Here is a 24,152-nt window from a genome sequence, read left to right as displayed (position 1 = left end):
AGAAATTTTTTTCAGAAACTTATATTGTTTCAATATGGTTCCGCAACATATATAGCATCTAAAAATGATGGGATGCCATCATTTTAACCTATCAAAGAATGGTTCGGTATGACAAATTTAGCTATTTTTGATTAATTTAGCATAATATATTATTTTTATAATATACTGTGCAAGTCAGTAATGCATATATATTAAATGTATTGATTGTTAGGGGTACAAATATCACTGCCTATAGAATAAACCCCAAAGCTAAAACCCTACACGAGTAATACCAACTACATTTGCTGTTAAAAAGAAAAAAAAAAAAACACACACGAAGGAATCCATAGGCCACCGCGTCTAAGTATCTCGAGTTCAAAAAAATTAAGTACCTGCAGTTTTACTTCTACCTATTAAACTTTTCTCTGCAAACTTTGTCCAATTATCAATAAATCAATCCCAAATATTATATATATAATGGAACCCAAACTATCTTCACTTTCTCTATCAGAAACAACCCACAATACCTTTAACACATCAACCCCACCACCGTCTTCCTCTTATTCTACTTCTTCTTCTTCTTCAGTAAACCGGCTATGGCGACCTGCAGCTCAAAGAAACATGAAAAACCAATGGTCACGGTTCAATTCACTCAGACAACAGTGGCTGTCTTCATCTTCAACCGCGAGATCACATGCTACCTCACTCGTTAACGCTTTTCTTTCTCAGAGGTATTTCATCAAACACCTTGTTTCCTTTTTTTAGTTATGATCATTTTGATTATAACAAGTACCTTCAGTTATTTATAGCTTCAAGTATTGTTACACAGAGAATTCTAAGAGGAGAAGAAATTTGATTAATCACACAAATGGACTAAAACTAGAACCTGAAAAAGCTTCTTTATTAGGTCCTTCTTGCTTGGCTTCGTGTGCTAGCTTGTCAAATTCTTTCCAAACACGAAATTGTTTATAACGCTTTTTTCTCAACAACAGGAAGTTCATTATACAACTTATTCAATTCGCCTTTTGTGTCATCCCCAAACTCATCAATGGCGGAGTTAAGTAAGCTCCAAGTTGTGTTTTAAGACCAAATATGTGGAGCATTCTCGCCCTTCTTGAACAATCACTTCCTTTACTGAACTTTATCCATGCACCATACACAATTGCTTGCTCAACTGTACCCATCTAGTGAACTAATGATTGACACGCATCATTCCTTGGACTTGGACCAGCGGATAATAACCTAATTGTGCAGTTTGAGACTTCGTGAATATGCCCAAAATGTTTTCCTTTTTTCCAAGCAGCTTTAAAAATTTCTTTATGGATCTTATATACTTTCCCTTCTGCTATCACCCCCTCTGGATACTCGGTGGATTTTGCAGCAAAAGTCCCTTCAGCTTCTTTGTCCTCGAATTGGTAAGGAGCTGGTAAAAACTCACTTATGTGCTTAAGCTTCATTCCTTTGCAAACATGTCTTAACTCCGATTCTAAGTCTACCTCAAACTTAATTCCTTTGCAAACATGTCTTAACTCAGATTCTAAGTCTACCTCAGACTTCATTTCGTTGCAAACATGTCCTAATTCAAATTCTAGTTTTACCTCTATTCCATCATTACTTGAGTTGTGTACCAAAGAGTAGAATTGTCACCATCAATGATCTGCCCTTCTGATGTCAAAATCCACACTGGTAAAGATACAGCACTTGCATTATAGGTTTGTCTTTAAACCATTTCTCCATGAGATGCTTCTTCTATGGGTTCCCAACTCAAAGTAAATGCTCTGACCCTTACACCCAGAGGATCTAACGCAATTTCATTATCCTGTAACATAGAATCAATCCAACACACCTGCTTGTTACTAATTGAAACACTTTTCTCACCCTCCTTTCTTCACTAAATTGATATAGATCCATATGCACAAGTTTCATATTCGGCTTTTGATTCAAAACAGAAATTTGAAACATATGCCAACAACTCTTATCATAAATCGACACTTTCACAATATCATTACTCTGCAAACGCATAGACAAACAATCAACCCCATTAATACATATCATCATAGCAGAACTCGACATATAACTCCTCATAACCATTCCTCACAAGACTAATCCAACCTGGTTTCCACCCAAAATAAACAACTGTTGCATGACAAATCATCTCGAGCAAAACCTTACCCGTAACTATCTTAATAATCCAACCCGGTTTCAATTCAAATGATCGAACGGACAGTGATACACAACTCAGCAGCAATCTTTTCATAGTGTTAATCACAACAAGCTCCTTATTCATTGTTCTATCGACTGAAAAGTGAAATCCAACCCGGTTTCCAGCCAAATGATTCCATAACCATTTCCTTACCCTATACTCCTTCCTTCAAAGATTTTTGTCCCCAAAAATCACATACACAACACACAATATCACCAAAAAATTGGAAATCCATTACCTCACAGTGACTAACTTTGAGTAATTTTCCAAATTCAGCCTTAAAATGCCTAATAACAATATTACTAATAGCATCCATTTCAACAAGCACATCATGATTCATCATACTAGTAACACCATTTTTGTACTCATCAATCTCCTGATTCACATTTTTCTGCTTAGGTATGTCACGTAAAATAGTACCACAGACATAGAGGTCACTAAATTGAGTCTCAATTTCATCCCAAATTTGGCCAGGCATTTCATCAAACATCTTATATGCACTATTCTCAACCTCAACATTCATATCAGTTTCATTCATCAAACTTTCTGAATTGTTAACAACAACCTAACTTTTATTGTATACAACTTCAACCCCTTGACTATCAATGTTTACCAAAGAATCCCCTGAACTACCACAGCTACTACATATGATATTTAATATGTAACAAGTATGAAGCTTTTTTTGTTATCTGGGTTTGTTGAGCTCGTATTATATCTGGGGTTTTCTTTTGAGATGTTTTGGTCAAATTGTCTTGCTGGCATTCTTGGTTGTTAAATGTTTATGGTACTGATTAGAATTAGGTTTAGTAGTTCTTTCTTGTTAAGAAGATTTATGTTATCTGGGTGTCACTAGTTATGATATAAGAGTGTCAAAAAAGAACTCCTGTTGTATGTAGCGAACTTTCAGCTATGCCTAGTGTATGTATTTGGCCTCATATAATGTGTAAACGGCGACGTGACACTTGTTATGATGACGTGGCAGACACTTGTTACTAAAGTTTGAAACTTTAGCAGTTACTCACTTCTCACATTTAGGGATTCTTGGGGGGTTTTCCAGAAGTCTTAGGTTGCATACTAGACATACGTGTAGTTTAGTAGTAGGAGTAGGATAGATTCTTGTTCAAAAAAAAAGTTAAAAGTTCAATGCTTTGCAATAGCAGAACAAGGATAGGCGGCTACATGTCTATAAAGTTTGTTCTTCGTGTTCTATTTATGTTATTGGATATCATAATGAGGGACTTTGGTCTTTTGATATGTTATTTATGTGTTTGATTTTTGGTGGTTATTTCTAGGTACATGAAAGATATGGAGTTGGGTGTTTTAAGTGATATGCCTAACATCCAAAAGAAAGCTTGTTGGAAGTTACTGAAGCAACAGGTGAAGATTAATTTGATGATTTAGATATATCAAGTTTCATGTGGTTAAATGCAACCTACTAGTATTAGTAGTATATTGGTAGTTTTGGTAAATAGAATATATACTTTACATGTTCTGTACTTTTCAATTTTATTGAGTGCATTTATGTTCTTTGCAGGCTATTCACCGTGATAATCTCTTGTCCTCGTACAAGGACATGGTAGGCACATTACATAAACAGAGTTTATATTAGATTTTGGTTCAGCTACTATACATGATACTATACAATCAATACTAAAAAATCAAGAACTAAAAACCCACATCATATTAGAATGCATTAAGTATACACATGTACATGCATATAATATGTATTAGTGCTGATGTATATCCTGATCGGCAGGTGGCTACAGTAGTTAGCATGGTCAACACAAGTACATCTCTGAGATGTTTCCTTAAGGGGGGAACCAATAGTCCGTTTATACAGTTTTCTAGCAATTTTGAGGACATCAATGACAATGGTGATGGTGGAGGGGTACCAGTGTTTACATTTTGGTCTATATCATCTTTTGGTAAATTTCACATCATTTACATTACCACTCTACTTATTTTCCTTTTTTCAGCAGACTCTTGTCTTTCTTGCAACTAAGTTTTCATTTATAATGATGCTAGAAAAAATAGCCAGTGAACTGGTTCAGATGTTCAAATTGGAACTAAATTTAAAGGTACAATATTTATGTCTTTGAACACTGCAATATATGTTGATAAACAAACATTTGTTACCATGTGGCTTATATGATTTATACAAGGGTTTGAATATGAAAATGCAGCGATTACTTGTGGTAGAGTTTCTCTCCCTTACAGCTAAAGAAGATTTGATCACCAAAAAGCCAAGTTGGTCCGATGAAATCTATGAAGGGGAACATGATGATTTGAGTAGGTGCAACTTGGATTGTAGAGAATTTGGATTAACTGATTTGGCTTCTCCAAACTTGGATGGTTGCAAATCGAGGATTCTTATGCAACCAACTGGCCAACCTGACTCTGATGTCGTACAGGTATAGGACTCATAAGCTCAACTAAGCCTATGGTGTAATATGACTAGAGGAGGCCTGGTGGCGGATGGATTTGGGTAATGGGTCATTTTTTCAATGCAAGTAAAAAGTGTTAGTTGAACCTACAACATTTTAGCAGATTAACTTGAAAGATGAAGGCGCAGTTTAATTGTTGGTATATTTTTTCTGTTCCAACTATAGTATTTATTGCCTGCATGTTATATCATTTCAAAACTAATAAGTTCTTTATATTGAATTAGTAATTGAATGTTAATAGTTCACCTATGCACTAACATGCAATTTGATGTTTCTTATTCAACATTGAAATAAAGCAGCGCCCATTAAATGTGTGAATCTGACTTCAGACTAAATGTGTATCATTTTGCAGATTTACTTAACAGCCTGGCTAACAGATGTTAACATGGATAAACAAAGGTACCCTGAAATCCTCATATCTTCCAATATAACTAAAACAGGATTTAAGTATCCTTTGTACAACATGTGACACATTCTTTGAGCAACATGTGCCCCATTTTATTAATGTTTAAAGTAACTTTCGAAATCTTTATTATAAAAGAGATTAGTACATTTAAAAAAACATTAAATCAGTTAATATAGTTGGGTTGTTTTATAAGTTGAAAGGTGATAAAATTACCATGAATTACAAATACGGTGAATGAATACATTTTTAAGATTATTTTATCTAATACCATGAAATTCATGTTAGTTAAAAACAATATATATCAAATGATATCATTATCTTAAATGCATTCTAAACCTTATGAACTATTGTCTTCTTTGTTTAATATATATATATATATATGGTATATCCGTACATCATACGGGCATTTTGATATATATGATATGATATATGGAGTCTGAAAGTATCTTTTGATTGTTTAGAACATAGAATATATTTGTTTGAGTCTCATACTAGCGACTGCAATAAACTCTTTTTGAAAAATAGATATATTTTGCCACTAAACATTGTGTTCTCATTACTTTCTGGTTACGAGTTAAGCTTCTGTTCTAAAAGGGACATATTTGCAATATTTGTCCTTAAAAAGAAATGTTAATCTGATAAGGGCAAACAAGTAAGAATGATGGCCATACAACACCTGCCTCATAGGTGACCTTTTTTTTTTTATTTTACTCCGTAGTACAAAGTTGTAACAAACATGTTGCCATAAACCCAGGAAAGAGATACTCCTACAATTCTACAAAATGAAACAATGAAAGAGCCCTTGTCGTTATTCTATTTTGATCACTGATGCTGCATAACAAAACTTATGCCTTTATAAATGTGCTTGATATCTCAACATGTTCTGTAACAGGGTGGACGATATATTTTCTGAAGTGGGAGAAGAAATGCATGTTAACTTTGTTTCCTGAAGTTGGCAATGCGGGGAAGTAATCTTGCTTGAGCATATGTTTCTTCTCAATTCCTTGTTTCTGGTGAGATGAATTAGTTTTTGGTAAAGCTTATTATATATAAGAATTCGGCAGAAACACTATTTTGATTCATGACAATCTTTCTGAGTAATACACTGTGAGGAGGTTAACCTGTTAACCTAGTACAGTATTCTGGTTGTATTTAATTGATAGTGGAGCACATGATGAAACAGAAACAATTTGCTATTAAGGTTGGGGTTCAAATGTGTTCATATCGTTACTACCAATTTCTTTCCGGATCTTCAACCATTTAGCTAGATGATGTTCACAGTTAGCGTGGACTGGTCAGCATGGTGAATGAGTAGTTGATCACTGCCTGGAGACTATTACAATTGTATTATGTTGGTATAGTGATGTTAAATTATTAAACTAGCATGACCATAGCCTCTAAAGTAAGAGGTTATGGGTTCGATCATCATCTCATACAAAGGATGGAGGGCTTTTTTTACCATTTAGGTAGAAACTGGAAGCAGCATCTCTACTTAGTTAGAGGTAAGGTCTGCCTACATCATAACCTCCTCCATACACTGAGGTATTGGGGTTCAAAATCTGCGGAAGGCGACATTGAGCAGTTTCTTTCCTTAGTGATGTTAAATTATTAATGCAGGTAGTGGTGGCAAAATGTATGGGTCGGGTTAGGTTGGGTGATGGGTCAAAACGGGTCCAGGACATTACGGGTTCGGGTCATGTGGGCTTACTTTTATTTTTCAGCCATAATTCATAAACATGTGATAGATTCTTATGATATAGTTATGATTTGTACTAAATGTCAGTTATATTACTAAAACTCTCTAAAATTACATTCTTTAAAAACAAATGTTTTTTTCCTTAAAAAAATTGTATTATTTAGAAAGTTACCTTAATATACAACACAGTTAAGTAAATTGTTTTAGAAGGCAAAAATCATATTAAACAATTTACCCTATATAGTATATACTAAAAACCAATTTGGTTTTTACAACACTTTATACATATGGTACAAGTGTACATACTTTTTTTATTTCTACCAATTTTATTATACCCCTACTTCATCTGTTTCAAAGTAATCTAGATATATTTTTCATCTACATATTACATATGTAGATCTTATCTTTGTTTGTATACTTCTCTCTTTCACTTTTTTATTTCACATGCTTACAAGATACAATCCTTTCTCATATATTTTTAAGGGTAAATTACAAAAATCATACCTACAATTTAAAAATTACGCGAGACATATCCAACGTTGTTAAAAACTTACACTGATCATACCTATCACTGACGGTCGTCTATTTGACCGTTAAGTCAAGTCACGTGTCGTGCATGTGAGGTATCAAAATCGTAACTTCTAGTATACTTCAGATATCATTTGTGTAATTTACCCTAATAAAAAATTATTAAGAATTTTAGAGTTTTATTTATACTTCACGTATTGAGTTGGGTAGATATGAAAAAGAGAAAAAAAAGAAAATAATTTAATTATGAAAAAAAAATGTTTTTTTTTAATGTAAAATGTATCGAGAAAAATAATTGATACAAGAATGCATTTATTATTATTATTATATATATCATTATTATTTTGTAATATGTGTATAGTGAATATAACAAGGATGATAACCATAAAACCACTAAAGTTTTACTTTTATATTATTATTATTATTATTTTATTTTTTATGATTTATTCTTTTTGACAGAAACCTATATATAAAATGATACAAAACAAAAAAACTTTTAAAAAACAATATAACTTTTTCATATGGTTTTTGTCATCCCCTGAGATTACAGGGGTAAATCAAAGTTGAAGACTCGTTACGGTTTTAAAATATTTCTCAAATTAGCAATCTGTAGCATTTTGGGTTTGGACTTCCAGAGGAAAATATGTTTTTTGTTTTGTGCATCCATCTTGGATGCATATTCTTCAAAATGATGCATCCAATAAAAAATGTGATTTTTCTGATTTTAACGAATCAATGTGTTGTTAAACACTTAAATAATGATAAATAGTTATGCACTATGTTAGTTTTATGGACTTTTAATGCATCAAAATGATGTATTTAAGTGTTATCAACATTCTTATTTTAAGAGTGTTCTTGCCGGAGTGTTACCCTATATATATGAAATTTAATATAGAATATCTACCCACTTTAATAATTGAAATATAAATATAAGGGTTTTGTTAATGATAGCCCTTATGTTAATCAGGGGGCGGTTTTTAATATATAATATACAAGTTTTTAAGCATGTAATATGTTGTTAGTGACAGCCCTTAAAGGGCTGTCATTATCATTTTCCTAAATATAAATATCTTAATAATTTTTTATTAGAGTAAATTACACAGATGATACCTGAAGTATACACGAAATTACGATTTTGATACCTCACATGCAAGGCATGTGACTTGACTTAACGGTCAAATAGACGGCCGTCAGCGATAAGTATGGTCAGTGTAAGTTTTTGACAATGATAGGTATGTCTCGCGTAATTTTTAAATTGTAGGTATGACCAGTGTAGTTTCGAACAAACCTCAGGTATGATTTTTGTAATTTACCCTATTTTCAATTCTTTCTCTTTGTTGTGAATCTTTTAAAACCGCAGCAAATAAGAAAAAGGAAGTGATATTTCTATAACAAATTTCAACCATCTACAACAATTCCTGCATGATACAGTTATACAGTGTGTAATAGGTTTTGTACTTTGTTGTAAATGACTAAATTTTGTTGTATTAATAACACTCTCATAGAAAAACCAATCTATGTGGAATTGTGGATATATAGAATCTGTAAACCAGCAGTTTTTGGCGATACACCACCAAATATGCATTGTAAAGCACACTTAGTGGTGTGTCGTCAAAAATTGATTGTTTACAGATCGCTTCCCATATTATTAGTACTTAAATCACATAGATTTTACAGCTAATAAGCATTCCTGCCTTTGTTAGGTTTTCTGATTGGACAAGGCACATAAATTGTGATTCAATTCATACTAGTTTTATGACAGACAGTACCAATATTTTAATACAAATCTATTTTTGATTTTTTAATATTAAACTTAAAATTTCAATATTTGATTTTAAGTTTCAACAATGTACATATTGTAATGCATGATATACAATACATTATAGCCACATTACATCAATAACTTCCACTACTTGTCGCCACCACAGCTAGCAATTGTCACAGTCACCACCGTCGCTACTGCCGCGTGCCAACACCAGCCAACACCGCCACTGCTGCCGCCGTCATACCGCCTCTATTGCCGCTCACCACCACCACCTGTCACCGCCACCATCGTCGCCGTCATTACATCACCGGCACAACATGCGGGTACCTTTCTCTCGTTAAATATAAAAACAAAAGCACCCAGAAACTAAACTCAAAATTCAACATCTAACTCATAATCAAACCAAAAAACAAAATATAAAACCCAGGTTTAGGATACATAAACATAATTTGAATTTGATATTGGCTTGTTCAGTTCTCAGCTTTTTCAGAGCAAACCTCTTAAACAGTATTTTAGAAAACCTTAACACTTTAAAACTGGGAATCTCCTTTCAACAAACGAGAGCAAGTACCCGCACGTTGTGGCGGTAAAATGATAAGGGTGATAGGTCGTAAAGTGTGATAAGTCATAAGAGGTGATATGTCATAGAGTGTCATAGTCAAATGTCTTAGCCGTACGGGCTCCGTCATCGAATTTAAAAATTCGTCAAAAGCATATCGAATGACATCTCTAATGAAAGAACATGAAATTTTAAGAGCACCCATATAATTTTTATAATTTATCGATTTACGGTTATTGAGATAAAATTTTTTAAAAGAATTAGAGGAATAAAATGATTTATGCAAGAGATAGAAAGTTTTATGCATTGATGTATGGTATATCATTCATTATCATGTGTACGATGTTGAAATAAAATGTTGGGAAGTTAAAAAGTAAATTTATATTCGTAGTATAGATAAGCTCTCATTTTAATTATAGGAAGATAATAGTAGTATCAAAAAACAAAGAGCAACTTTTCCTCTTGCTACCAACTTTTAAATTTTACAATAATGCTACAAGGCAGCCGCTACTTTTCGTATCTTGTGCCAGATTTTCTTCAACATTTCTCACAACTGTTTCAGGGTTCTAAAACCATCTGAAGCAAAAAAAGACCAAATAATACGGATTCTGAAAACACTTTGGGAACCCCATTATATTGCAGCCATATAACAATACCCCATCTAAATACATATTTGATCCATTTAGAAATGAGAGACTTAGAACATTTTATCTACTATAAATGGAATGTTGCTAACTAATTGGCTGAACTATCCAGTTTCACATTTACCGCCCAAACGAACTTGTATTTCTCAGGAATATGCAACCTAAAGGCTAAAGACCACACTGCCATTCACTTTGTTTTTTTTATGACAATCTATTTCACTTTCTCCTGCATTTTATACATTCATGTTATGTCCCATCGTGCACGCTTCAGTGTCGCGTGCAAGAAAATTGATCAGGGGCAGACGGGTAATGAGGAGCAATGTCAAATAATTAGAGATCATAATGACAGGCATTGTACCCTCTCTGGAAGATTCTTGGGTAACTGGACTGCAATAACATATCTCTGGGGGGGAGGTTTTGGTATATTTGAAGCTGCATCAGATGATGAAGCTTCAGCATCTGCTTGCCCCCTTCCATGGAACTTAGCAAAACGATTAATTATAGAAAACTTCTCTAGATCTTGACACTCCACTCTTAGATCCAATATCGATGCCCTCTTATCCAGCCTGCCACAGATTAAAAATTAAAAAATTAAGATTAATAGAATAGCAACCAAGTATTAACTGGGTTTCTTATCAACTTTTCAACAAGTTAAAAACTGCATATGCCAACTACAACGAATCTCTCTACTTATTGCCCATACGAGCATATTTCTTCAGTATAAGTGGCTATACTTAAACTTGTAATCCTAAGATACTTCTATATTGAACCCATTTCAAGCAAAGCATCAAATCGACCAAAAACACTAATATTCTGAAGGACCATTATAGATATTAAACAATTTGGCCTCAACAGCAGAAGCCTTTGTTAACAACATTACAGGATGTGAATCTTAAACCTAATAAAGTTTAAACTAAGCATGTCCCTTTTATCCTTCAACTCATTCTTGTAAGCAATCCTTCAACTCATTCTTGTAAACTATTGCAGCTAGTATGAATGTCTTACATAAAAAGCATAATTGTATTTTTGACTAAAGACATAGCATAATTGCAAAATTCTGAGGCATATGAACAAATTGACAACAGTACTCAGAGAAATAAAGACTTCAAAAGTTACCTTGAAAAATCAGTTTCCAGCTTAGTTGTTTTACTCATGCAGTCTTCCACAACTTTTGTACAATGATGCTCAACCATTCTCTCAGATTCTCCACCTTCATCAGAGAGGCTGCATTTGCACCGCAATAAATAAAGAATCCCTAATAAGTAGGAACAATTTGAAAGTTCTAAACTTTTAGACTCATTCTTACAGATTTGATCCGTTATGAGAGGATACAAGATTGCATGCATCTCCAAGTGCCAATCGAGTAGCGTAAAATGCCACTCTCTCATAGCTTGAAGTGACATCTTCTGAGAGAACACTGCTTTCTGGAGGGGGAAGTAGTTGCTGCATTAACTGTGTAGCTAAAATAATGCGCCTCTTTGGTCTCGGTATATCTTCAATAACTTCCCCATCAACTTCAACCTGTCACCAGCATATGCTTATTAGAAACTACAAAAAATACAAAAACAAAACTTGAAAATAATATAAACACATGAGAAACCCCGCCTTTTCCATCAATCGATTGGTTGCTCTGGTCCACTCCAATGAAGCAGTGCTGCAAGCAAATAAACCAAGCAACAGGTTAACAAAACAATCTTGATATATATATAAATATATATATATATATATATGAGCGGTTATGTTTTTAGTGTATGTATCTCACAAAGGTAGCAACTTCATCCCATTGACTTATGTATTATGACTAGGTCGATTCAGGCTACATTCCATCTCTTTATGGGTCAAACATGGTATGATAAAAAAAAATACCTTACAAGAAACAGGTCAAATGAAACAAAAGTCATCCAGGTTTTACTCTTTGAGCATAAACCTCCAGAACTAATTACTACTGAAAATTATAAGTTTTGCAATCATATTCGAGACACCTTTTTCATCAAAACCATAAATCCCATATTGGACAAAAAATGTTCCAGGTCAACACAGTGTAGATCAAATGTTTCGACCTGTACCAAAATATTACTGATTTGATCCATCTAACTTCCCAAACCCACAGATTAGCCAGGTCTAATAGCTACATATATATATATATAATATATATATATAGATAGATAGATATAGATAAATCTCTTTCACACGCACCAAATGTCTTGAAGATTTTTACTACCCCCCGATACTTCCTTGATCCAAGAATGATTTGTTGAGCGCTTTCGTTTTTTTGGCCTCAGGGTAACCAAATTTTGAGCGCCAGCATTCAAGTGCAGCAGGGGAGTGGGAAATTGCTCAGCCACCACAGATGGTGTTACTAGAGTTTTGAAGATAACACCCCCTTGATTGGTATCAGCTGCAGCATTTGCTAGCTCCTTTGAATCATGTGCCTCTAAACTACCCAAAACTTTCCCCACGTTAAATGTCTGTCCAATAGTCCTTGCAGCATCGGTTCCTTGTGACACCATCTGACCACTTTTAGATGTTCCAGGTTTTTCTAACCAGGGTGGAGCCATTTGGGAATTTATGTGCGAGCGTTCAATTTTACCAGAAGTCATGATGTTACCAGGAATGACACTTTGAGATCCATTTTGTTCAGATCCAGGTACATCTTTAGAAACTAGATTAGTACGTAGAGAAGTCATATTCCGGTCAACACTACCCAAAACTTTCCCCATATTAAATGACTGCTCAGCTGTCCTGGCATTGTCAAATCTTTGCGACACCATCTGACCACTTCTAGATGCTCCATATTTTTCAAACCAAGCTGAAGACATTTCAGGACTCATGTGCGAGTGCTCAATTTTAGCAGAAGTCATGATTTTACTAGGTGTGCCACTTTGAGATCCATTTTGATCAGATACAGACACATCTTTTGAAGGTATATTAGCAGATAAAGAAGCCACATTCCGGTCAACGCTATCTGATGGTCCCGCAAATCTTGGTATTAAAGAACCTCCAGGCGGGACAGGTACTTGACCACCCAATATATTATCTGAATCTTTCAATCTCTTCAATACCCTACTATTTGGGTCATTGTCGGTATTCTGCACAGCCTTCATTTGATCCAGCAACGAAAATTGTTGCTTAAAATTATTCGGCTTTAAAGAACGACCAAACGCTTCAAGATCTTTTTGAGCTGCAGTAGAGTTAAGAGCTGAAGGATCAGCAGAAGGCATATTAATGGAATCAGTTCCAGCTGCCAGTCCATTCATCATTTGACCTCGGTCAGCATTTTCAATTGACTGCTCCCTAGTAAAAGTAATCCCCTGCATTGCACCATGCTTAGACATACTATTTCCTCTCTTATCTGCTTCTTGTTCCTCTATATTCTGCTGGCCTAAAGAAGTTGATTCCACAATATTTAATTGACTTTTACGAGCTTGAGATGCTGGAAACATTTGGTGACTTTGGAGATTTGACCATGCATTGGGCAACATTTTTGAGAATCCACCTTGTTGAGGCACACTAGAAACAGCACCAGGCTGAGAGTTAGATAACTTCTCCCCTGTTGAAGATTGTGAAAACTGTACTTTTTCGCTTGATGCAGCATTAACATGAAGCCCAGAGCTAAGTGATCTTCCATGGGTGCCATCTGTTTGCCTAATTTGGGGAATATGCCCATTGAAAGATTCATTGCCAACCGTTATATGGTTATGAAGCTGACCTTTTGAATTAGCAAATTCGGAACCTAAAGCTGCAGAAAAGTTGGTCATCATCTTATGTCCTGCAGGTTGACTTTCATTTAGACCTGAAATAATCATTCGGCTGCTATTTAATTCTCCATGTGACGCATCCTGGAGAGGAGGAAGAGGAGACTGCTCTGCATGACCCTTGCCTCTAGAATTAGTAGGGGCTTGAGCCTGACTCTGAAGATTAGGTTTAACCGCCTGCATAGCCATCGGTAATAGTTGTGAAGGTGGTCCCAGCTGTAAACCAATCCCCTGAGAGTTGGATGACTGACTTCTCTGATTGCCACCAAAAGATCCATCAGAGTTTTCTGGTTCAGGCACATCTGACGACAAATTCGGTTCCATGGAGGTCATATGCCTTGGCGTTCCATGGTCCCTTGATTGATCCACCTTGTGAAGAAGCTCCAACATATTTTGGCTGGTAAATTCAACAATCCAAATATCAATAAATGACATGCAACCTCTTATACATTCTCTTACATTTGTATTATAGAACAAAAAGAGAAAAAAAAGGGGGGAGGGGGTAATTCAACCATACCTAGGTTGAGAAGCTTTGTCAGCCGTGGATAAACCTCCAGATCTGTCATGGGAAGCAAAAATATTTGACACATGACCCGGAATCATGCCCTTGAAATGCATTTCATCAGATACTTTGGGAACTTCTTCAAGCTTCGCTACATGCACCTGAAGAGAGAACGGTGGTCATATCATCAAAAAGACAAACTATGATGTATATACGACAGGTGACAAGATATAAAAATGACTTTTGACTGGTTCGGGAGATTTACTTATAATTTATTTTATTACGTTGGCCATATGACCCGTTTAAAGTATGGCAAATACCAGACACCCGTTCACAAGTAAACTTTAACCAAATTTTACAGACCTGGCCACTACTTCTGGCATGTCCAAAATTTCCTTGATCCTGACCTCCTAATCCTTGAGACTGCTGCAGAGACATGGCCTTTGTAATGGCATCTTGTCTAGTTCCAAAGGGCATTCCAACATCCTCATCAAGGTTTCCCATAGGATGATACTGAAACTTCCGTGGACCTGACGTCATCCTACTTGCCTGATTAGATATTATTTGTTTTGTTCTTGGGTCACCAGCATCTGATGCTGATTTTTCTCTGGGGCCAACAGTACTAGGAAGGTGAGATGAGCTGGACCTGTAGCTGTCATTAGAGTTCTCCCTTCTACTGCTGCTCTCCATCTCGTGCGTCTTTAGATCCTCCTTATCTGAACTATTAAATGATGATTCAGATACCTGCGGACCCCTACTCAGACGACTCCTTGATATCTCTGAGTTCTCACTCCCTTTAGATTTCACCGAGGAATCAACATGTTTCCACAGATTAAGATGATGGTTGTTTGGCAAGAACTGGTTCGAATGATTGCCACCCTGCGAGTTGCTTAAGTTCGACGCAACAGCAGTGTTACTCAGTGTTGCTCTCTTCCAATCATTATTCTGCGATTGCTGTAATGAATTGTCATTCTCATTCATATTAAATCCAGTGCTTACGGAAGATGGAATAGACTCGTTGGTAATCCAATGATTTTGTTTATTTATTGGTTGGCTTGTTCCAGAACTCTGAGAAGTCCGCTGGCCTGGTACAGAATTTGTATATACTCTGTTTTCTTTAGAATCTGCCTTTTGAAAAGTTCCACGGTTTAACCAATTGCTTCCTCCAGGAGAAGGTTGGTTCATTTGCGCATATGGATTATTTTTACTATGATCCTGAAAGCCCAAGATACTATGATGCTTATTATTAACATTAGCATTCCTATTAGGCAGGCTAATATCATGCGAAGCTGCTTGATGTTTCCCACTGTCTTCATATGGAGAAGACTGTTTCGCAGGTGGCAATTCAGAATTCTGAAAATTCAAGTCGGGCCATTCTTCTTGTACATCATTGCTAGAAGTTTCTGCCACCGCGGATTGCATCAGAGCACTCCAACTACCACTCTGAAGAGAAGGCAAACCACTAGCGAACTCGTTATCATCCAGCAAACTTGACACACCTCCACTCATGTTTTTGCTATTGCCAAAGGCTTCCCAGATGTTATCATCTGAACCAAACAAAATTTTTTCTTCATCAGGATCTAAAGAAGCTGCATCTGTTGCTGATTTATCCTCTAACATCTCTGCAGTAGAATCCTGCACAGATGTACTTGATGGCGCATTTAGTTGCTGAATGTGGTCTACCTCCATCCTGGTGTTTGACCCTTGACCAAAAGTGCTGCCAAATAAACCTTTACCTGGAATTGCAGCAAAATTACTCCCAGGAAACGAATTGCTGTGAGGATGATGGTTTAGAGGCCCTCTTGAGGAAGACACAGGAACCCCGTATAGAGATGGTTCCGCATGCTGCTGGGCAAAACCCATGGACCGCTGTGGTTGACCCTGATCAGGTGGCATGGCTGAAGAAGCACGGTGCAACCAATTTGAGTTACCTGATGCAGGCTCAGCCCAACCATAACCAGAAGAATCAGAATTTGGATTGCCATTAACAAGCATGTGTGCCTGGCTTCCAGATGCCTGTTGTCTAGCAAAAGGAGAAGCATGATTAGATGAACTTTGTTGTCGAATGTCCTCTTGCCTTTGAAGCTCTTGTTGTCTTTGAAGTTCATGTTGCCTTTGAAGTTCTTGTTGCCTTTGAAGCTCTTGTTGCCTTTGAATCCCTTGTTGCCTTTGAAGACCGTGTTGCCTTTGAACCTCATGCTGCCTTTGTACCTCTTGTTGCCTTTGAACTTCTTGTTGCCTTTGAACTTCTTGTTGCCTTTGAAGCTCCTGTTGCCTTTGAAGCTCCTGTTGCCTTTGAAGCTCTTGCATCTTCCTGAGCATCAGTTGCTGTTGTAGTTGCTGTATGTCACCAAATCCTGACTGCTGTGGTTGTAACGGTTGCAGAAAACCTGGATGCTGACTATTTGCCTGATGTTGACCACCGAAAAGGTCAAAACTACCATGAGCTTCCGACGTCTCTGATCTAAATGGATTTTTTGGAGGTTGTTCAGAAACGGCTTCTTGCTGAGATTCATAAAAAGGAAGCCCCCTTTGGTTCATATTACTTCGACCATATTCTGTATCCACACCCATAAAATTTGCTTCGTCAGGTCTTGCTTGAAAATTTTGGCGTCCATACATGTAGCCATTCGAACTTGGCTGTTCATGATGAGACTGGGAGACATTTCTAGCAAACTCAGGCCTTGCATTTGTTTGTGTAATGTTGAAAATATGTGGGTCTGGAACGCGTTGACCCCCATGTCCTCTCTCAGTGTCTGCTTATGCACAAAAAATGGTGACAATAGGGTCAAAGTTAGTTATTCCAATTTCATACAATTACCAGATCTAACAAAAATATCAAGTCATAACTAGCGTTGGTGATGTCAAACCCTTTACCTGAAAGTGAGTTGATTCTAGCTATATTTGACCTCCCAAATTCTTAACAGAAAATTTAATTTGGCCAAATGGGTCGAGCAGGTTGAAAGTATATTCAATTCTTACAACCTTTGTAACCATTACACCAAAAATAAATTAGATTGATATGTAATTATAATGCTTTTGTAACCATACCTGATACATTAACTATCAATAAATGTTCATCAGAAATGGACAAGAAAGTGTTTATGGTAGACCATCCCAACCAGTTTTAACCCGTTATAAAAATTACCCATTCCAGAATGCATGCTTTTCAACATATACCCGAACCCACACAATCTGTCCAACTATCCAATTTTAATATTTTTATTTTCACCTACAAAAAGAGCTGAAGATATAACTTGAAAACCGACTAAAAACTAAATATCCCATTAAGTTCTACTTAAAAGCCATTAGTGTTACCTGACTGTTGTGACTGTTGTGGACTGTAGTTTCTTGGACTGGAATCTGACACGCCAAACTGTTTCTGATTACCGCCCCACAAATTGTCATTTATGGGCCAATTCCCATCGGCAACCTGAGATCGTGAACTCTGGGACAGGTTGTCTTGTGCGAAGAAATTGTGAACCCTGTCCCCAACTCCGTTGCCAGGCATTAATGATTTAGGCCCCAATATTTGAGGCTAAAACAAGATGTTGTGTACCTTCTAGAAGTATGTAAAATCAAGAAATATCAACCACCTTCAAACCCAGTTTTTTTAAGTGTGTATGTATTTCAAGTAACGTGGTGTCACGCTTCCATTAAGTTTGCCAATCCTTTGAATTAATCCTGCGTATTAAAATCGAGTGTTTGGATAATCAGCCAACAATAAAACTGTTGCCAAAAAAGCCATATTCTGTATACATATTTTCAAAACAAATCCATAACAAAAAAATGTGATGTGAAATGTGGCCAAGACATCATCCGCATCACCGCATGTTATACTTGAATATATATATATATGTGTGTGTGTCTGGTGATTGATTAAAGTCAAGTTCAGTGTACAACTCCTAGTCCAGAAGATAATTCTAGACTCTAACTAAATCAGAAAATTAGATGAAGCATATCATAAATTTAAACATAATAGAACATAACGATTACAGTACACTTGATCTCTGCACTTAAAAATGTATGAGAAGGAATACAAGAAAGATATCTCCTTTATACATAAAAGACATTATGCAAGGGTGATATATCCTTAAAAATAATCACGGCAATTAACTTCATAGATGGTGCTTTAAGTTATGACAAAATGAAGAAGTAATTCCATAATTACTAAGAGCTAGAAGGACGAAAATGTAATTTTTCTTTTTTGTCTTAGTTTCACATTAGATTTATGCATCAGATTATTTCCCCCTTCCCCTTATATAAAACAATAGAAGCGGTCTCAATATGACTCAAAATTAATACAAGACTCTTCTTTATTGGCATTTTTGTTATTATAAGAAGAGAACAATAACGAAAAATCATGTAAAATGCAACAAGCAATAATCAGTCCCTCTCATTGAGATACTGTAATACAGACCACATACACAAGTTTAAGGATTGCTTGAAATTGAACACTAAAAATCAGTTATCAATGCTCCATAAAACCAAATTGCTAACATGCAAATAAGTGATGGATAATAATTTGAGGTAAAAAATGAATTGACTTTTGCACTCCAAATATTCGCTAGAAAAAAGCAGCATATTCAAGAACAAACATTGATCTGTGAAACTGTTCATAGGGTTCATGTTGACGAGCTGCATTAGAAACTCTGTAAAAAGCTTTTTAAAAGATACAATCCGTAAAATAACTGTAAAGGATCAAACGAACTACTCAAAAGGCACCAGCAGCTTTTAAGGGTTATCTTCTAGGCCCAAAAATGGGTTAAATTAAAACATTATCATGCAAATAAAATCCCAGTTCAAACGTCAGCTTTAGTATCAACTATCTAGAGTCCAAGCAATGAGGTGTATGTGACCTCCTGTAGTGATTTTGGCAAGGCAACGAAACAAAGTCAAATGTATCTTACTATATGCCACTTCATTCTCCACTTGTCCTTTTTAAGCGGCACATTTGTTAAAACATATTTTATTCTGCCACTAACATCGGCATAGTTTTTAGTTTTCTAATTTTACCTTCACATAGAGAAGGAAGCCAACTTAAGCAATAAGCAGGTTTAAGTATTTAAGTTGTAACACTAATCAAGTAACACAATGATCTCTCTCTTGATTATTAAGAACTTTACAACTTACAACCTATTTCCGTAGATGTCACTAACATTTTTGATGTTTCATATAAGAAATAAAGAATAAATTGATTATACACCACATACCTGTTGGGTTTATAAAGACTTGATTGTATAAGCCCAGTTTAGAAGGCTGTTACAGCAAGCCCCTTAATTTACTTAGGCGCAGTATGCTTGGTAACTTGGGGATCAAGTTACTAACCATAATCTATGTATTATATATACTCGTAGTTGTTATGTACTAGTAATTCCAGAGTGAGAGATTAGAGGCAAAAAGCTTTAATAAAATCTTCTAACTGCAGTTCGTGGATTAGTTCACACAGTTTAGTGTGAGATACCACGTTAAATCTCTTGTGTCCTTCATTCTTTATTTTCCTGTTCTTGTGTCTACATGTGTGTGTGTAGTTTAATTCCTAACAGCACCATGTAAAAAATGAATGTTTGCTCTATGCAAACCCTCCACTAAGATAGGCAGCAAATGCTATAACTGAATAATATGGAGTATGAGAAAAAAAATTATATAACGTGTACAAAAAGTAGGCTAACTCATTCATTGGCTTCATTAATTAATAAGACATTTCCAATACAAAGATATGGTGATGCAAAAAAGCTTATCTAAATAGTTCATGTCAAGCCCTACATTAGGATATTACTCAATATAGGTATTATATGGCATAAACAAAAGCATTAAGTTTTTGACTTTTTTGTCAAAGCTATTAGAGAAATAAAAATATTAAAAACGAAAGAAATATTTCACTAGCCTTTCCTAAGTTAAATTCCAATTCATAGATGAGACTGAGAATAGACTAGAAATTGTGCCCTCGCAATGTGCGGCATCCAGATTTGTTTCAAGTTTTTCAGCAATAATACGCGGCTAAAGGGTTGGGGATTACGCCGTCCAACACTGGTCTATGGTAGTTGTGTAAGAGGAAGAGTTAAAATTATATTATGCTATGTTAGTTTATTTTCAATTTAACATAACTTGCATTTACTAGATTAAAGATATACTAAATTCAGTATCACTAAACTTATATGCCTGCACTAAATATACTTACATAACATATATATCCGAAACAACAAGAGTAAACATGACAGTGATGTATAAGCCAGAAAGTACTTACATTAATCACGAGAAAATTTCTTGTCTCGGGAGTTAATCGTTATGATTTCAACAGATGCCTTTCAAGGAATATTAATCTTTTTATTTGGCTGCTTACTAATAGCTGCATAAAAACCAACAAAAACAGCACAGTTAAAATGAGAAATGTCAGGAAAAATATATAAAAACATAATATACTTTTAGCTAATACAACATTGTTTGCCAAGTCATTAGCAAAAAAAAGGCAAGAGTAACCTCTATCTACGATGATAAAATAAAATGATTTAAGAGGCACAAGATATCATAAAGGATTAATCTACAAGCAATATCTGGCACAACCTTAACAGGACAGGCTTACAATGATAGCAAAAGCAACCTTAATATCATTACTCATTACACATTACAAAGTATACATTAACAGCAGAAGCAAAGGACTAAGAGCTCCACTAAACTTGCATAATCTCTTACTCTCTTAGTAAGTCCAACAGAGCTCTAACAATGCACCTAGACTACAAAAGACCTTCCTGCAACGCAGGTAACTAGCTAAATCTTGTTGTCTCCTTGCTCAAATCCTCCGAAAAAACACCTTTAAACGCTCAAATCCTTACTTTGCTATTCAAACTAAAAAAAATCCTACTTCACTTATACCTTATTCTACAAAAAAAAAACAAAAGATATATATGACGCGCTAAACAAAAGACATTCAAGATCAGAAATTTATACAGATTAGAGTAAATGAATCAAAACAGTAGAACTTTGTATGAAACAAATTGTTTCCCAACATCCTGAACTGCAAGCCTGTGGCATTTATTGTAGGCTATAGTGGACTCATATCAACTCTAAAAAAGTAAACAATATCTTTTAATATATACACAATCTCTCACAAGTCTTTCTTCCCTAAGTGATCAACCTCCAATCTGATCATAATATATGAACCGTATATAATAATAAAAGCACCTATATAGCCATATCGGTAAAGCTACCCGAGCAATTACTTGGTGAAAAAAAAAGCCTAAACTTACTTAAAGACTCAAAGAAACAACCTTTCAACACAATTTAATCAAAATCAAAACCGTAATTACGTATGCACAACCTATAAGGGGGGAAAAAAAGCTACCAAAAATGACCCTAACACGCAAAATCTAACAACTTAAAATTCAGCATAATACATACATTTCACAAATAAAACTACCTACCTAACAGATTTAAAAACTTACTAAAACACAAAAAATCTTCACAATCTAAGATAAAAGTAATCAAATTCACTAACCTTATAAATAAACTAATAAAAAAATTTTAATAAAAAAAAAGTAAAAGCAACAAGAAGAAGATAAACATAAATACAGTAAAGCCGATTCCTTTTTTCTAGAAAAGTTGAAACTAAATCAAAAAGCTGTTGCTTTTTTATATAATACAATAGAGAAATTAAATACCTAGGGTTTTAATATATATATATACTAGATAGATACTAGATAGATACAGATATTTCTATTTACACACACATATATAATATAAATAAAATAAAAGTGAGTGAGAGTATGTGAGCTATACTTACAACATTTGAAGCAAAAGATAAACTGATTGTAATCGGAGGTTTATATATAGATATAGATGTATAGATATATGAATGGGAAATTAGGGTTTGAATGAATCTGTGAATTGAAAAAAAAATTGGGGGAAATAATGATGAGAGAGAGAGAGAGAGAAAGATAAAGTGATCGAGTTTTTGTGAAAATTTCAACGAACTGTTAGAATGGGAGCTGTTTTGGTTCGGTTACGAGGCTTAAGGTTTGGATTGTTACGAGCCTCTGTGGTTTGGGTGGTGGCTGAAACTGAAAAGATTGCAAGAGTCAAGGCCAACTTACGTCCGGTTCACACCAGCTTTTTAGAAACGGGTTTGGGTTTTTTAGTCCGAATCACACCAATCCCGCGCCGAGTTACCTGCATCCCTCTCGGTTTTTTTTACTCACCAACCGACCCAACAAATCGTCGATGATAGAATGGTATGAACTAATAGTTTCTTTTTAAGATTTAATAAATTTTAATAAGGCTCCAACTTACATTGAAAACACAAAATTTAAATATCAAATGTTTACATTTACATATCAGCAATTTTAATATAAATCTATACTAGAGCTGATAGTCTCAAATTATATAAATCTTATAATAATTGTGAAATAAAAAGTGTATGACCAAATCAATATTACAACTTAAGAATACGAAAGCTAAAGAAAAAACATATGAAAATTAATTCCATATAAATATTGATTTCAGTTTACCTTTTTTTTACAACTCTAGTTAAATAAAAGATAAACAAAAAGTGTATGACCAATATCACAAGTTAATCAATACGAAAGTTAAAGAAGAAACATATGAAAATTAACTTCATATAAATATTGATTCTAGTTTACTTTTTTTCCAGCTTTAGTTAAATAAAAAGTGTAAACTATATAATTTGAAAAATACATATCAATTCATCAGCAAAGACCATCTCGAACGTTTTGATTTTCTTCTTTTTGGACATAGGTTTTTTCTTAGGGTTGAGAATATGTGAGGGTTTAAGAAGCCATAATGAACCTATAATGATCAACAAACTAAATTAAAAGAGCTAATAATAATAACAATAACATAAGAATTTAATGTTAAATAGTAATTGGAAAAAAAAAGAGAAACAAAAAGTGTAAAGTTTATTATAGATTTGTACTACCTTATAATTATTTAGGAGACGCCTTAATTTTTAAGTTCTAAATATTTTGTTTTTATCTTTTCGTTTAATGTTTATATTATATTATTTAGAAGTAGAAAATCATCCAATTAACAAATTTGGGCACAAAGGTAATTTCGTCCATTTGTTATAAAACTAAAAACTCTATCCAGTTACCTCTGAAGTGCAAGGATATACTTAACTGGACACACTAACGAGCATTGTATGTGATGTGGTATGTTGGTAAGCCCATAATCATCCGTCAGTAACTAAGACAATGTGTAATTCTAGCAGTTGGGGGTGTCACAAATTTAATTAAACTAATTAACATAAATAAATAAAATTAGTTAAAAGACGTCAACCGTTAATTTACATGAGTCCTGGCTAAATAATTAATTACGTAAATAAACAACAATAATATTAAATAACAAATAAAAACCTTACATGATCAAATCATCCAAACAAAGTATTAAATTACTAGTCAAACATTGTTTAATTAATAACAAAGTCTAATAAAATTTAACAGAAAACATTTTGTACGACGAGAAATAAAAAAGTCTGAATAATAATATAGAATATCCAGCAATCCATCATTTTAGTCATGAAAATATGTGGTGTTTTAAAGATTAAAATCCATTGGAAAAGCTTTAAAATCCGTCCTTGATGTGTTGGGTCAGATATGAGGTTGTAGAATAAGTTGTATATGCATATGAGGGTTATACGAAACTATTTATAGTCAAAC

The 24,152-nt window shown here is 34.7% G+C and overlaps 2 protein-coding genes across 3 annotated transcripts; one reads left to right on the top strand and one right to left on the bottom strand.

The window, feature by feature from the left end:
* Positions 1-319: 319 nt before the first annotated feature.
* LOC122579595 lies at positions 320-6,232 on the top strand. Of its 2 annotated transcripts, XM_043751786.1 has the most exons (8): positions 321-710; positions 3,475-3,559; positions 3,717-3,758; positions 3,939-4,107; positions 4,208-4,260; positions 4,366-4,593; positions 4,979-5,025; positions 5,925-6,232. In XM_043751786.1, the coding sequence occupies exons 1-8, from the start codon at positions 457-459 to the stop codon at positions 5,980-5,982; spliced, it is 936 nt and encodes a 311-aa protein (XP_043607721.1). In that variant the 5' UTR covers positions 321-456; the 3' UTR covers positions 5,983-6,232. The 2 variants fall into 2 exon arrangements, with proteins under 2 accessions (XP_043607722.1, XP_043607721.1); XM_043751787.1 differs by lacking the exon at positions 3,717-3,758 and having other exon boundaries at positions 320-710.
* A 3,954-nt stretch (positions 6,233-10,186) lies between these two features.
* On the bottom strand, positions 10,187-22,373 carry LOC122609799. The gene is made up of 10 exons (XM_043782740.1): positions 22,262-22,373; positions 20,729-20,830; positions 17,800-18,165; positions 14,845-17,237; positions 14,497-14,642; positions 12,421-14,376; positions 11,830-11,878; positions 11,531-11,745; positions 11,341-11,448; positions 10,187-10,790 (listed from the first exon to the last, which is right to left on the bottom strand). The coding sequence occupies exons 3-10, from the start codon at positions 17,990-17,992 to the stop codon at positions 10,562-10,564; spliced, it is 5,289 nt and encodes a 1,762-aa protein (XP_043638675.1). The 5' UTR covers positions 17,993-18,165; positions 20,729-20,830; positions 22,262-22,373; the 3' UTR covers positions 10,187-10,561.
* Positions 22,374-24,152: the final 1,779 nt, after the last annotated feature.

The sequence above is a fragment of the Erigeron canadensis genome, chromosome 8, assembly GCF_010389155.1.
Source record: "Erigeron canadensis isolate Cc75 chromosome 8, C_canadensis_v1, whole genome shotgun sequence".
Classification (NCBI taxonomy): Eukaryota; Viridiplantae; Streptophyta; class Magnoliopsida; order Asterales; family Asteraceae; genus Erigeron; species Erigeron canadensis.
Note: the sequence above shows the minus strand (reverse complement) of the source record. Positions and strands in the feature narration are given on the sequence as shown.

What these genes read in the sequence shown, in the direction of transcription:
- LOC122609799 (XM_043782740.1), bottom strand. Translation starts at nt 17,992, where the DNA reads ATGCCTGGCAACGGAGTTGGGGACAGGGTTCACAATTTCTTCGCACAA. An exon ending in ACAACAGTCACAACAGTCAG is followed by an intron (nt 17,238 to 17,799) that starts GTAACACTAATG and finishes GTGCATAAGCAG; the next exon opens with ACACTGAGAGAGGACATGGG. An exon ending in CTGGAAACTGATTTTTCAAG is followed by an intron (nt 10,791 to 11,340) that starts GTAACTTTTGAA and finishes AATCTGTGGCAG; the next exon opens with GCTGGATAAGAGGGCATCGA.
- LOC122579595 (XM_043751786.1), top strand. Translation starts at nt 457, where the DNA reads ATGGAACCCAAACTATCTTCACTTTCTCTATCAGAAACAACCCACAAT. An exon ending in TTGGTCTATATCATCTTTTG is followed by an intron (nt 4,108 to 4,207) that starts GTAAATTTCACA and finishes TAATGATGCTAG; the next exon opens with AAAAAATAGCCAGTGAACTG. An exon ending in AATTGGAACTAAATTTAAAG is followed by an intron (nt 4,261 to 4,365) that starts GTACAATATTTA and finishes ATGAAAATGCAG; the next exon opens with CGATTACTTGTGGTAGAGTT.